Genomic DNA, 13,344 nt, shown 5'->3' on the forward strand with positions numbered 1-13,344 from the left:
ATATATATATATATATATATTTAAATCAATCAACTCAAAAAATGCTTTCCAAAACAATCATTTATCTCCCCTCTCAAACAACATCTTGCCTTTTTTTAATGCCTGAAATGAACTGGCGGAATCTTTTGTTTGGACTATAAGGGAGATTGCTAAGAACCCCCCTTCTTTTGTTAGACTTGCCAATATTCAGAGGGATATATTTTCTCACGCTTTTGGCCTAAGCAAAGCTAGCTGGTTTGTGACAATGGGAAGACAACCTTGTTGTGATAAGGTTGGACTCAAGCGAGGTCCATGGACAATTGAGGAAGATCACAAGCTAATCAACTTCATTCTCAATAATGGTATCCATTGTTGGCGAGTGGTTCCTAAGCTTGCAGGTACTACATATATACATACATACATATATATTGATCATCTATATGTGTTTGTGTGTATGTATACATATTTATCTCTCTCTGGCTCTAAAATTGTTGTGCAGGTTTGCTAAGATGTGGGAAAAGCTGCAGATTAAGATGGATTAATTATCTGAGACCTGATCTTAAGAGAGGAGGTTTTACAGAAGTTGAAGAGAATCAAATTATTCAATTACATTCACGTCTAGGTAACAGGTAATGATCAAGATGCATCATGTTTTATCTATACACACACACACACACACATATATATATATATATATATTGTATTGATTGTTAAAGCAGGTTTATGTATAGTTGCTCATAATTTGTTCATATATAGCTACACAAATGTAACTAATTAACATTTTGCAGGTGGTCTAAGATTGCTGCACATTTTCCTGGTCGCACAGACAATGAGATCAAGAACCACTGGAACACCCGAATCAAGAAGAGACTGAAGCTCCTTGGTCTGGACCCTGTGACTCACAAGCCCATTGAGCAAAAACAAAATAATAATGTTGTTGTTGATAATATAGAGCAAAAACCAGCTGACACCACAGATACTGCCGAGTCTCACACGTCTAAATTATCAGGATTAATGTCATCTGGACATGAAGATGATCAAAACAGCTCTACCAAACCACAAGACCACGATCGCGATCGATGCGCCGAAAATAGATCAGAATCACCTGCAGATCATGATCAAACAAAGGTAATGAGTTCCGGCGAACCGAATAATGATGCTATTCTTTTGGATAACCATGAATTGATCACGTGCCAAAAGTTGGATAATCTAGACTACACATGGATGAACCAAGAAATGTTTATCAGCAACACAATAACTTCGTACAGTTCTAGCACTTCCTCGTTCTCTCGGCTTGATCAAGAATCCAACAATAATAATGTTAATACTAATTCGATAATCGATCAATCTGCTTCAGTAGTACAATCAGATCCGTACTCTCTACAAAAGTGGAGTGAAAATAATTCCATTTTCTCATGGGCTGCAGGCTTCAATTATCATCCCGAGCAAGACCTCTTCTTCTTCGAAAATAGCCATTTATAAACATATACAATATTATGAACCTCATGCGTAATATATATCTATATATGGCTTCATTTGAGCAGTAAAAGTAGATGATATAAAATATCGAGTCCTTATCCTCAGCATGAATAGTACTACTGCTAATTCATATATCATGATCTCTAATATTGTATCTTAGAATTGATTTGTTATTGTTCTTGCTAAGGGTAATTTATTTGTATTTTACTATGTAGGTGTTTGTAATTAATTTGATGACAATGATGATGATGTCACTTTTTGTTATCCCTTTTGTGATTAAACTTGTCTCAGTGTCGGACTTCATAATGAAGTTATGGAACCGTCCGGGTTTTTACTTCTTTATTCAATATCATACGTTGTTGTTGTTCTTTTAAATCTACTCATTTTTTTAGTTACGTGTAAAGCAAGCTGGTTCATTCATCATAACATATATTTTGTATATACATACATACATATATATATATATATAATTTACATATTAATGAAAGATGGAAAGATGCAGCACTCTTTTATTTTCCAATTCCTTTATTTAGCTGGTCTAAGATTATAATTGGATCGTATGGTGGTCGTGCTAAGCATTGAACTTAATTAGAGGATTCTCATATATGGTTTTTTATCTTTATTTTATTTTAATCTTACTGAGAAGGGGGTTCTTTTTTTTTTTTTTTTTTTTTTTTTTTTTTTTTTTTTTTTTCTTGTGATAATATACTAAGAAGGGGTTCTTATATACACAGAGTTTACGTGCATGCATCTGTGATATAACAGGAAAGCAGTCCAAACATATGGAAGTGGAACCCCATTATCATCATATCTCCCCGTCCCAAAAAGATTTGGAAGGAAATTTTTCCATAATTCTTATATAATTAAGTAATTTGGTTCTTCAGAATTTAATCTCGAATATATACTATATAATGTTCATTAGTACTTGTAGCCTATATATACACACAAATATCGATCAATATTTTACTCTAGTGGGCTAGGTATAGTTGAATATGGCATTTCTCTTATATTGTATGACAGATTACATAACGATCTCAAGGAGAGCAGTACTTGAATTTGGCATTATCCTACAATACATAATTAGAAAAATCCTTCATTAAAAAAAAAAAGGAAAATTTGGTCATTTTTTATTATTGAGAGAGATAAAAAATTGAAACTTGAAGTAAGAAAACACTTTTGCTAGTGTTTGTTATTTCCAATTTGTACTATAGTATATAGACATAAGACTTCATCCAATTCCAAGGCGCGAATTATTAGATTAAACAACCATAAAGTAACCCGATTAGCAAAAAAAACAATAAAGTAAACCAATGAGAAAGTCGGACCATTTTATTTCAAAACTTTGTATATCATGAATGAGGGTTGTTGACCCATTAATTAAGTGGATTTAATCTATGCATAAATTTCGAACCTGATAGCTATATCCTCGCTGCAACCTTATATATATGTATATATATATATATTGGTTTATTTTAATAACCAGCTATGTATTGCTAGGTACCTATCTTTTCTCTATCTTACTAATTTTGAAAAATGCTACTTATTACCTCTATTTTCTAAAGACTATTTAGAGATTGAAATGTGAGACTTTGTCAAACCATACTATATCATGATCAAAGAGTCCAAAAATTTACATGAAAATTTGTGATAGGTTGAGAAGGTAATTTAGACATTATATCAACCCCGTGACGACACATGAGAAAACGTTTGTGTTTTAAAGTAAATGTAATGCTTGGTTCAGTCTATAAAAGCAATATTAGAAAATACTTGTGCGCAAACTTATTCACCAGTAAAACTAGCATATTAAACGACGGTTAATAACCATAGTTAAAATCTAAGACGACAGTTTAAAAACCGTCGTCTTATCCATAATCATTAAATGTCAAGCACTTTAGACGACGGTTTTTTAATCGTTGTTTAATACGCACGTGAAAGTCCAACAAAAGCACTTTAGACGATGGTTTTTATGTAAACCGTTGTTAAATATGCTATTCTAACGGCTGTTTTTTTTGCGAAAAATGTTGTTAAATGTGACATTTTAATAAAAAAAATAAAAAATATCCAAAATTTATTTTTTTTAAACAATAATATCTTCACATATTATTTACAAATTAGAAAAAAAAAATCTCCATACTTCATCAAACAAGAAGAATAACAATATATAAAAAAATATTACAAATTGGTTTGTTCCTACTATTCATCACCAATGTACACATAACACAAATCTAACTAACAAAAAATAATTAAATACAAAGAAAAAGTAAATGAAAAATTTGAATGCAAACGAAAAAACTAAATTTTACCAATGGAGTGACGAGGGTGAACTTGGAGAGGGGCGGCGATGATGGTGAACATGGAGAGGGGCAGCGACAACAATTAAAATAGAGAGGGGCGACGACAACGGTGCACGGTCATTGGGATTTGAGAGAAAACATTGAGGTTTGGGAGGGGAAGAAATTAGAGAGAGAATGGGGAAGAGAGAGAATGAGGAAGTGAGAGGGGGATTTGAGAGAAAATTTAGGGCCCGTTTAATTTGCTGATTTGAATTTTTAATTCGAGTTGATATGTGATTTTATGTGAGAGTTTTTTACTGTAGTAAAAAAATTAGATGTGACTATTTCTTAGAGCTTTTTACTGTAGCAAAACTCAAATTCTAAATTAGAATCGGTGAAATGAACGGGATCTTAGAGTTTGGAAATAAGACTTAGAGAAAAGTAGAAGATAGTGCTCGATATTATAGAAGAGAAGAAAAAGTTTCGAAATTTGAAAAGAAAAGGATGAGGGGGAAAAAACCCGCCCTTTTTTTTTGAAATTTTTTGACATTTAATTATTGTTTTGAGAAAATAGTCGTTAAATGCTGGAGAATAAACAACAGATTTTTAAAAACCGTCGTCAAATGTACTCAAATTTTCTTAGTTTTATTTTTTTGTATACATTAGAGGACGGTTTTTTAAAAATCGTCGTCTAATGTCTAATATTTAACAACGGTTTTTTTAAAAACCGTCGCCTAATATATAGTATGAAATTTTCGAAACACGAAAATTTTCATTCCATATTTTTTCACCATATTAAACGGCAGTTTTTTTCTTAAAAAGTCATTAAATAAGCATTGTATAATGTAGGATTTGTTATAGTGATTGTCAACACCATGTGAATCAAGACTTAATTTACCTGTATATATATATATATATATATATATATTATCATAAGAAAATCATGTCCTTACTCATTAATATTTTTTTTAATCAAAACAAGTCACCGACTTGTAGATCATGTCCTTAATATTCTACGGTATAGATCAATATTCATCTCTAATATTAAAATTTTATGTTATTAATACATGTATATATGTATAATTATAGCCCCGTTCATTTCACCGATTCGAGTTTAGAATTTGAGTTTTGTTAAAGTAAAAAGCTCTCAAAAACAGTCACATCTAATTTTTTTATTACAGTAAAAAGCTCTCACATAGTCACATCTCAACTCGAATTAAAAACTCAAATCAGCGAACTAAACAGACCCTATATATAACACTGCTAGTTGACTTCCAATAAAGAAAAGGATGTAGAGAGTACTCAATGGGCTAGTTAGTTTATGATTATGCATGATCAGATTTTTATGGGTTACAGTCCTGCAAGTCACAACTGACGATGTCACATAAGATCAACTTGCCTTAATTTAAAAAAATTTAAAAAAATCAGTCAATCAGATGTCTTAATTACCAGTGGATCACTGTGGATGCAAGTATGCAATCTTCGTCATCATTCTTCTTCTAAACATAGAAATTAATGGTACTTAGGACATTAATATATATATATATATATATATAGACACACACATGAAGGTTATTTTCTGCAGGAAAAAAACATATATATATATATATATATATATAGTTTTGGCTGATTTGTTTGCACTTTACCAATTAACCAGACGTCTTATATTCTTGTTACTTTGGCGCAGCCAACATATTATAAAATGATATGACACAATGGGGGATATTTTATGACCGCTGCAACGTTTAGTTCATGAATTAGAATTATGAGATTAGAATTATTTTCAATTTATGTGTATTTTTTATGAGAGAAAATATTATAACGAATTATAAATCATAAATCAAATTATAATTTAAATTCTCCTACCAAACGTCGATCGACAAGAATAGAGTATACAAGCGGCTGACAGAATGAAAGCCATCAAAGAGAAATCAACATTAGGCTCCAATGCCCAGCAAAATGACAAAAAAGCCCAATGGGCAAGCCAAGGGGAAAAGGAAGCAAACGAGGGTAACACGGTAAAATCAAGCCATAAAGCATCAAAAGACATCTATGCCCCCTCTCCTTTAGTATATAGTATTAATCTGATCGGAAAATCATACGGAAGAAAAGTAGATACTGCTAATCGAACTTCGTAGATATGCATATATGTATATACAATGTATTGGGAAAAAAAAATGGTTTCGCAAGTTCTTGAGTGGCTTTCAACCTTTACAAATCTAAGTCGGATTAGAAAGAAAGTGATGTTTAGTTGTTTACTATATACATGTGCTCGTCATTTTAAAATTTTAAATTAAGGGACGTTTGGTTGATGAATTCAAAATTATTCTCAATTTACGTATATTTTTTATGAAAAAAAATACTGTAGCGAACTACGAACTATGATTTGAATCATAATTTATAGTGATTTATGTTATGGACCTTAATGATAATGTTGTCTAATTTTGCGGCTTTAGCCAACTTTTTGTTTTCAATTTTTCAAAGTTGCCTTCAGCTAAATTGTAATAGAACTTGTAGGGCGTAAGTGATTGATTTATGTTTGTACTCAGAAAAAGAGTAAGAGGACGTTTGGTTTATGTATTTAGAATCATGATTCAGAACTATTCTCGTTTTACGTGTATTTTTTGTGAGAGAAAATACTGTAAAAAACCATAAATTATGATTTAGAATCAGAGACGAATATAAAAAACAAACATCTCTTAAATACTTTTTGTAATTGGAAAATAGTGGTGAATTTTTTATCGTATAAGGAAACTAATACCTTATTCTAATAAAACATATGAACTAATATAATACACGTTATACATATTTTCTAAAAATAAAAAATCTACTTTATACATAAAATTTAGTTGTGATCAGTTTTACAGAATTAAACTAAGAACTAGGTGATAGATTTGTTTCTGTTTAGAAAAAAACTAATTAACATTTTAATATTTTGAGGTGTAAAAGTAGTTATAGTTAAGGCTTCTAACAAAGGAATTAACCTCTGGCCTCTGGTACAAATAAATAAAGATATAGCACAGCAGCAGCAGCATAATCAAAATGGAAACGACAACATAGAGTTTTTGTACATATAAAACAAGTAGATGTTATTCATGTTAACAGATTTTAAACTTTAAAGAACTATGGTACTAGTTTTTTATTGATGAAAACGTAAAATATATATACTTGTATAAGGAATTTGAATTTGAATCCAATACTTATTTAATTAATATCTAAGGGCTTGTTCTTTTGATGTTTTTCAGTTAAGTAACTTGAGTGTAGATTTTGAGTTGAGTTTGAGTTATAACTTGAATTGAAGTTGTAATTTGAGTTTGTGTTTGGTTGTGTACATTTGAGTTATGGTTTGAGATAAGAATCTTTTTTGAGTTTGTGTTTGAGTAAGTTAAAACTTGAATTTGTATTTAGATAGTATTTTAATAAAAACTCAATGCTGATGAAAAATTTTAATAGGGTATATAGGTCTAGTTTTATTCGTCTTTTCATTGTTAACGCATAGAAAAAAATCATCTCAATTAGAATTAAAATGAAAAAGTTATATCATTTTTAAGAATAGAAAAAATACTGTTCATTAACTTGAGTTCGAGTTTCTGAACTCGAGTTGAAGGGGAAACTTGAACTCGAGTTTTAATTCCAAACTCAAGTTCAAACTTAAAAGAACATGAACTCGAATAAAGTTATAACTCGAGTTACTTTTTTTTGAATTTTTCACTCAAAAACCACTTTGCGGAACAAGGCCTAAATAATTGGGATAAACTAACTTAAACAGTAATAAGATAAATACACTAATTTAATATCTTAATTTGAATCTAATACTAATCTAATCTAAAAACTAGGGATAAGGTAAATTAAATAATTATACCATTAAGTACAAACTATTTAAATTAAATAATTTAATCATCCTTATTTGATGTTAGTTGAAAGAGAATTGTCCATTAGAACTCTATGATGGGCAAGGTCATATAGGATTATGGAACAACAAGTACTTAAGGGTATGTTCGGCAACTATGTTTTTGAGTAAAAAACTCAAAAAAAAAAAACTCGAATTACAATTTTATTCGAGTTAATGTTCTTTTAAGTTTGAACTCGAGTTTAAATTCGAGTTTGAACTCGAGTTTAAAACTAAAACTCGAGTTCAAATTTCCCCTTCAACTCGAGTTTAGAAACTCGAACTTAAGTTAATGAACAATATTTTTTCTATTCTTAAAAATGATATAACTTTTTTGTTTTAATTCTGATTGAGATGATTTTTTTTTCTATGCGTTGACAACGAAAAGACGAATAAAACTATATCCATATACCCTATTAAAATTTTTCATCAGCATTGAGTTTTTATTAAAATACTATCTAAATACAAATTTAAGTTTTAACTTACTCAAACACAAACTCAAAAAGATTCTTATCTCAAATCATAACTCAAATGTACACAATCAAACGCAAACTCAAGTTACAACTTCAACTCAAATTATAACTCAAACTCAACTCAAAAACTTAACTAAAAAATACTTACAAAAGAACAAGCCAAATTGTCTTTCCATAATCACACATGATTTTCGTACCAAAATAAATAAATAAAACACACACTTGATTTTAAAAGGAAAAGTTTAAAATGAGAACAAAGAATAAATGATAAAGGCCTGCGTCAATACTAGTACTTGTATTGAGATTTGAATATAATATGAGTGAAGTTTTTATGTAAAGTTCATTTACTTATTTAATGTTTATCAGATTCTAAAACATTATAAATAAATGTTGTCTTAAAATAAATCTTCATTTTCTTATCGTTGTTTCTATTCATATCCATAATTTTTTTTCCGAAATTTCATTAAAATTTAGAGCATTGATAGTTTCAATGATATCAAAATTTTGTTGGCTCGTAATAAATAAAAAACAAACTTCGCAAATAATGAAAGATTGAATAACTTTGTAACTTCTCATGCCATAATTCGAGTAATCAAAGGCAGCTTGAAATTATTACATGAATCAAATTGCAATTTATTGATGGATCATTCACATATATGCATAAAAAATGAAAAAAAAAAAAAACAAATAAGCTACTAGCTTCTAACTCAATCATTGAGGAAAAACTACGTACTAACTTTCATATACTCCTCTAAAATAGATGCACATTCTTTTTTTTTGTTCTTCAACCGATGAATTATATTGGGCAAGGTTTTTGATGGCTTTTCGAGCAACATTGCTATCGTACTCGAGCCCCATACGCCGTATATTTGTTCAATGCATCTTCGATTTATAGGAGATAGGTATTTATCGATAGATTCTTGAATATCCAACTCATCATATTCTGATGTTTGGAGCTTAGCCAACAACTCATTTGCCTTCTCAGCAGCTAATTTCATACGTTCGTAAAAAACCTCCATTTCATATCTATCATCCTCTAAACGATTTAATACTTTTTCCGAGTCACTTTGTTCAATATGTTTAGAGGTGAATTTGGCAGTTATCATAACGCACTGCACGTTCAACACATCCCTACAAATCTTGGCCATCAATTTGTCCTCTTCCTTCTCACTTGATTGATCCTCATCAGATTCGGCCTCACTTGTTTGATCCTTCAATCCTTTGCTGTCACGATCCGATTTGGCCTCACTTGTTTGATCCTTCTTGGGTAAAAGTCGATAACTTGGGGTGCAAGTTCCGTAGCTCGAGACCTTAGCCGACGACTTGTTAGCCGTTGATTGTTTCAAGAAAAGCCTTTTGAAATCTTTACACAAATTAGGGAGATTAGCAAAAATTTTCTCGATATCATCACAAACCCGTCTTTGATCTACATGTCCCTTCCAAAAGGATTTCAAAGCCTGTAGAAACTTTTTGTGCATATTTCCATTGCCGTTTTGAGAACAAACCTTGATCTTATTAAGAAAGCCCCTCGCTTGACGTTCTAGAGATTTCCTATCCATATCTTCTTCCATAGCAATATTACTCCTATAATGAAGCGTCTGAAAGAAATAAAAGCAGAAACAAAGAGATGTCATTAAAAAATTCTGAACCAAGTGAATGTTTATATAGTCAATTATTGCAAGTTCGAAGTGTGTTAGGATACTAATTCCTCCATATTATTATGACTCCCATACTATGTCGAGATACTAGGATCATGTTATCCAAATGCTTTTTATTAGCAAAAAGAAAAAATAAAAAAATTAAATAATCCAAAGAGAAAATTACAGAATTTATCATAAGTCTAGATTTTTATCCTCTTCATAACCCATTTAGCCTACTTTTAAGTGGGCTTTGGCGTGATATCCACAAAACACGGCCCATAACCAAAATCTCTCCTCCCATTGTTAAAGAGAGAAACATCATGCGTTTGGAACCGTTTTTTAAAATAGTTTTCACGTATTTCGAGAAATAAAGAACGAAACGACAATTTCACTTTTTAAGGATACATATAAATAATATTATAATATATTAATTAATAATTATAACCAAACACGATTTTACTTTTTTTATTATACTCAAAATAATATCTTAAAAAATCAATCAAACACAATTTCAAAATCAGTTTTAAAATTACTCTTAAAATAATCTCATTTTTATTTTTTATTAAAAATAAAATTATTTTAAAATCAATTCTAAACGCAACCATCATTCTACTTTTTTCTTTCTTTCCCACCCTAAATAATTATATTTCCCAAAAAAAAAACCAATAAAAAAAAAAGAAGAAAACTCTCACCTTCTCCACGCAGCGAAGAAAATGTTGGCGTTAGGGATTCGTAGGGTGCACTCCGCGGTTGATGCTCCTCGCCTCACCAAATTCTTTCTCCGCGCTCCTAAACGCGTAAGCTTCCAAATTCCAATTTCACTTCTCTTTTTCAGGGTGTTTTTTTTTTTTTTTTTTTTTTTTTTTTTTTTTTTTTGGGGGTTTTTTTTTTTTTTTTTTTTTTTTTTTTTTTTTTTTCGGAATGCTACTGTGCAGATGTCAACGGTTATTGTTTTTTTCTTTTAGTTCCTATCCGTATCTTCTTCAATAACAATATTAATCCTAATCAAACGTCTGAAAAAATAAAGACAGAAACAAAGAGATGTCATAAAAAAATCTGAACTAAGTGAATGTTTATATAGTCAATTATTGCAAGTTCGAAGTGTGTTAGGATACTAATTTCTCGATATTATTACGACTCCCATACTGAGTTTGAGATATCATAATCATGTTATCCAAATGCTTTTTTATTAGCAAAAAGAAATAAAAATAAAAATAAAATAAAATAAATTAAAAAAAATTACAAAATTTAGCAGAATCAGAAGTTTTATCCTCTAATCACTCTTAATTCATAACTTAGAGCCTACTTTTAAGTGGGTTTTTTTGCGTGATATTCACAAAATACGCATAACCAAAATCTCTCCTTCCGTTATTAAGGAGAGAACTACTTTTTTTCTTTCTTTCCCACCTACATAATTATGTCGTGTTTAAAATTAATCTCATTTTTATTTTTTACGTTTACTTTTAAAAAAAAAATAAAAATATTTTTAAAATGACGTTTGACGCAATAAAGATAAAAAATAAAAAATAAAAATAATTTTTTATTTAGTGTAAAATAAGAGAGAAATAAAAAATGACTTTTAGTCATTTATTATTTATTATTTATATTTTCTTCTCTCTCGAGTAGAGAGAGATATTAATAGATTTTTTTATATAAAAAATAATCTCTTAATAAAACTACCAAACGTATTTTTAAAAATAATTTTTATCTAAAATTAAAAATATTTTTATTTTTATTTTTACACAAAAAATAAAATTATTCTCAAACGACGCCTATATTTCTAAAAAAAAAAAAACCATTAATAAGAAAAAGAAAACTCTCACCTTCTCCACCCAGCGAAGAAAATGTTGGCGTTAGGGATTCGTAGGGTGCACTCCGCGGTTGATGCTCCTCGCCTCACCAAATTCTTTCTCCACGCTCCTAAATGCGTAAGCTTCCAAATTCCAATTTCACTTCTCTTTTTCAGGTTTTTTTTTTTTTTTTTTTTTTTTTTTCGGAATGCTACTGTGCAGATGTCAATGATTATTGGGTTTTCTTTTTTTGTTTTTGTTTTATTTTTTCTCTTCGATTTTACAGTTAATTTGCAAAAGCTCATGATTTCGTATTTCTGAATTGATTCTGTTTTGATTGGGTATTTTGTGTTTTAGGTGGAAGTGGAATTTGCTAATGGAAGTGCATTCAAGTTGTCAGCTGAATTCCTGAGAATAAATAGTCCAGCTGCTGATGGCAGGGTCAGGTCAGTTGGAGGTGAAAAGGTAATTACGCCAAAAAAAAAAAAAAAAAAACACTTCGTTATTTTTCTTCTTATGGAGATTAAACTGATTTCTATACATTGTCATTTGAGAATTATTATAGCTATTTATTTGCTTTTGAAACAATATGGGTTGGTGGAACTGGTATGTATAGGTCAATGTTTACTCCTGAAGCTCATATTTTGTATGAAGGCCGTCTAAATTAACTATTCTTTAATGTCAATACTTGAGGGAAAATAATCTTGTTGTTGTGCCAAAATTGAAATTGAAATGCAAAACTTGGAATTATTTTCATAATTCTGATTCTTAAGAGGTTGTTATTGCATACATTAGCGCGGCGTCTACTAATTCGTAGATCGTAATAGATTGCAACTGGAAAGAAAAGAAGAGGAATAAAGAAGGGAAATTAAGCATTTGATTCAAGTGTATAGTTGTCCATTGGGTATTAGAAAGTAACCATATTATTTGGACCAGGTGATATCTGGCCGGCGTCATGTGGGGATCATGTCTGCGGAACTTGTGGGAAACTATGGGGTAAGGTACAGCTGAATTTTGGATTTTAAGCTTTTTAAGTGTCCACAGTTTTAAGTTTTGTGATTTTGCAATGTTGAGTTTTGATGGTTTGGTGATGAGCGTTTCAGGATAATCTTTGATGACTTGCATAAAACTGGAATCTTTTCATGGGACTATTTCTATCATCTGGGTAGCAACAAGTTTAGCCTCATGAGAAACTACATCAAATTGCTAAAGAAGCACGGGCTTAGCCGCGATCTGCCGAGAAGAAAATGATCGAGATGCTGCTTGGTTGCTCCAATGATTGTGGAAGTACTGTTGCTCTGTCCAAGACTTCTGCCCCTTGTCTGAGGTTTAATGTCATGAGATAAGGTATGTATGGAAAACTGGTTTTCTTTGAAAGACCAACAAAAGTTCGGTTTTGTACTTGTTACTCCAAAAGAGAGGATATTCAAATTTAAGGTGTTTGTACTTTGTACTCATTGTAAAGCTTAGGCTGGTGTGTAAATTTAAATAAGTTTGCTTAGAACGACTCGTTTTATTGGAAAGGCAATATTTTCATGATTATATTGAATGGGAAAGGGAAGACATTGTATGGAAAAATGGCATAAATTGATCTCTTTACTCTCGTTGTATGTTTTGATTGCTCACAGAAACATTCAAGGGTCGAAAAGCTAGGAAAAAGCTTCTCTTTCGACTCAGTTTATAGAGTTCTTCACCTTTTCTATTTATTTGTTTGAGCTTTATGTTAAGCCGGAAATTATTCCTAATTCTTCTAGTCAGAGCCTGAGGAGCAATGTCTAAAAAAAGTAATAAAGATATAAAAGAGGTGAAAATATTTATCAC

General features: G+C 30.4%; 2 protein-coding genes across 3 annotated transcripts; both read left to right on the forward strand.

The window, feature by feature from the left end:
• Window positions 1-244: 244 nt before the first annotated feature.
• On the forward strand, window positions 245-1,461 carry LOC21400658 (myb-related protein 315). The gene is made up of 3 exons (XM_010113341.1): window positions 245-377; window positions 479-608; window positions 768-1,461. The coding sequence occupies exons 1-3, from the start codon at window positions 245-247 to the stop codon at window positions 1,459-1,461; spliced, it is 957 nt and encodes a 318-aa protein (XP_010111643.1).
• A 10,070-nt stretch (window positions 1,462-11,531) lies between these two features.
• LOC21400660 lies at window positions 11,532-13,099 on the forward strand. Of its 2 annotated transcripts, none has more exons than XM_010113343.2 (4): window positions 11,532-11,661; window positions 11,881-11,988; window positions 12,460-12,524; window positions 12,627-13,099. In XM_010113343.2, exons 1-4 carry the CDS (start codon window positions 11,578-11,580, stop codon window positions 12,772-12,774), a joined length of 405 nt encoding a protein of 134 aa, XP_010111645.1. In that variant the 5' UTR covers window positions 11,532-11,577; the 3' UTR covers window positions 12,775-13,099. The 2 variants fall into 2 exon arrangements, with proteins under 2 accessions (XP_010111645.1, XP_024031349.1); XM_024175581.1 differs by having other exon boundaries at window positions 12,460-12,519; window positions 12,627-12,689.
• Window positions 13,100-13,344: the final 245 nt, after the last annotated feature.

Source organism: Morus notabilis, unplaced genomic scaffold (genome assembly GCF_000414095.1).
Source record: "Morus notabilis unplaced genomic scaffold, ASM41409v2 Scaffold168, whole genome shotgun sequence".
Classification (NCBI taxonomy): domain Eukaryota; kingdom Viridiplantae; phylum Streptophyta; class Magnoliopsida; order Rosales; family Moraceae; genus Morus; species Morus notabilis.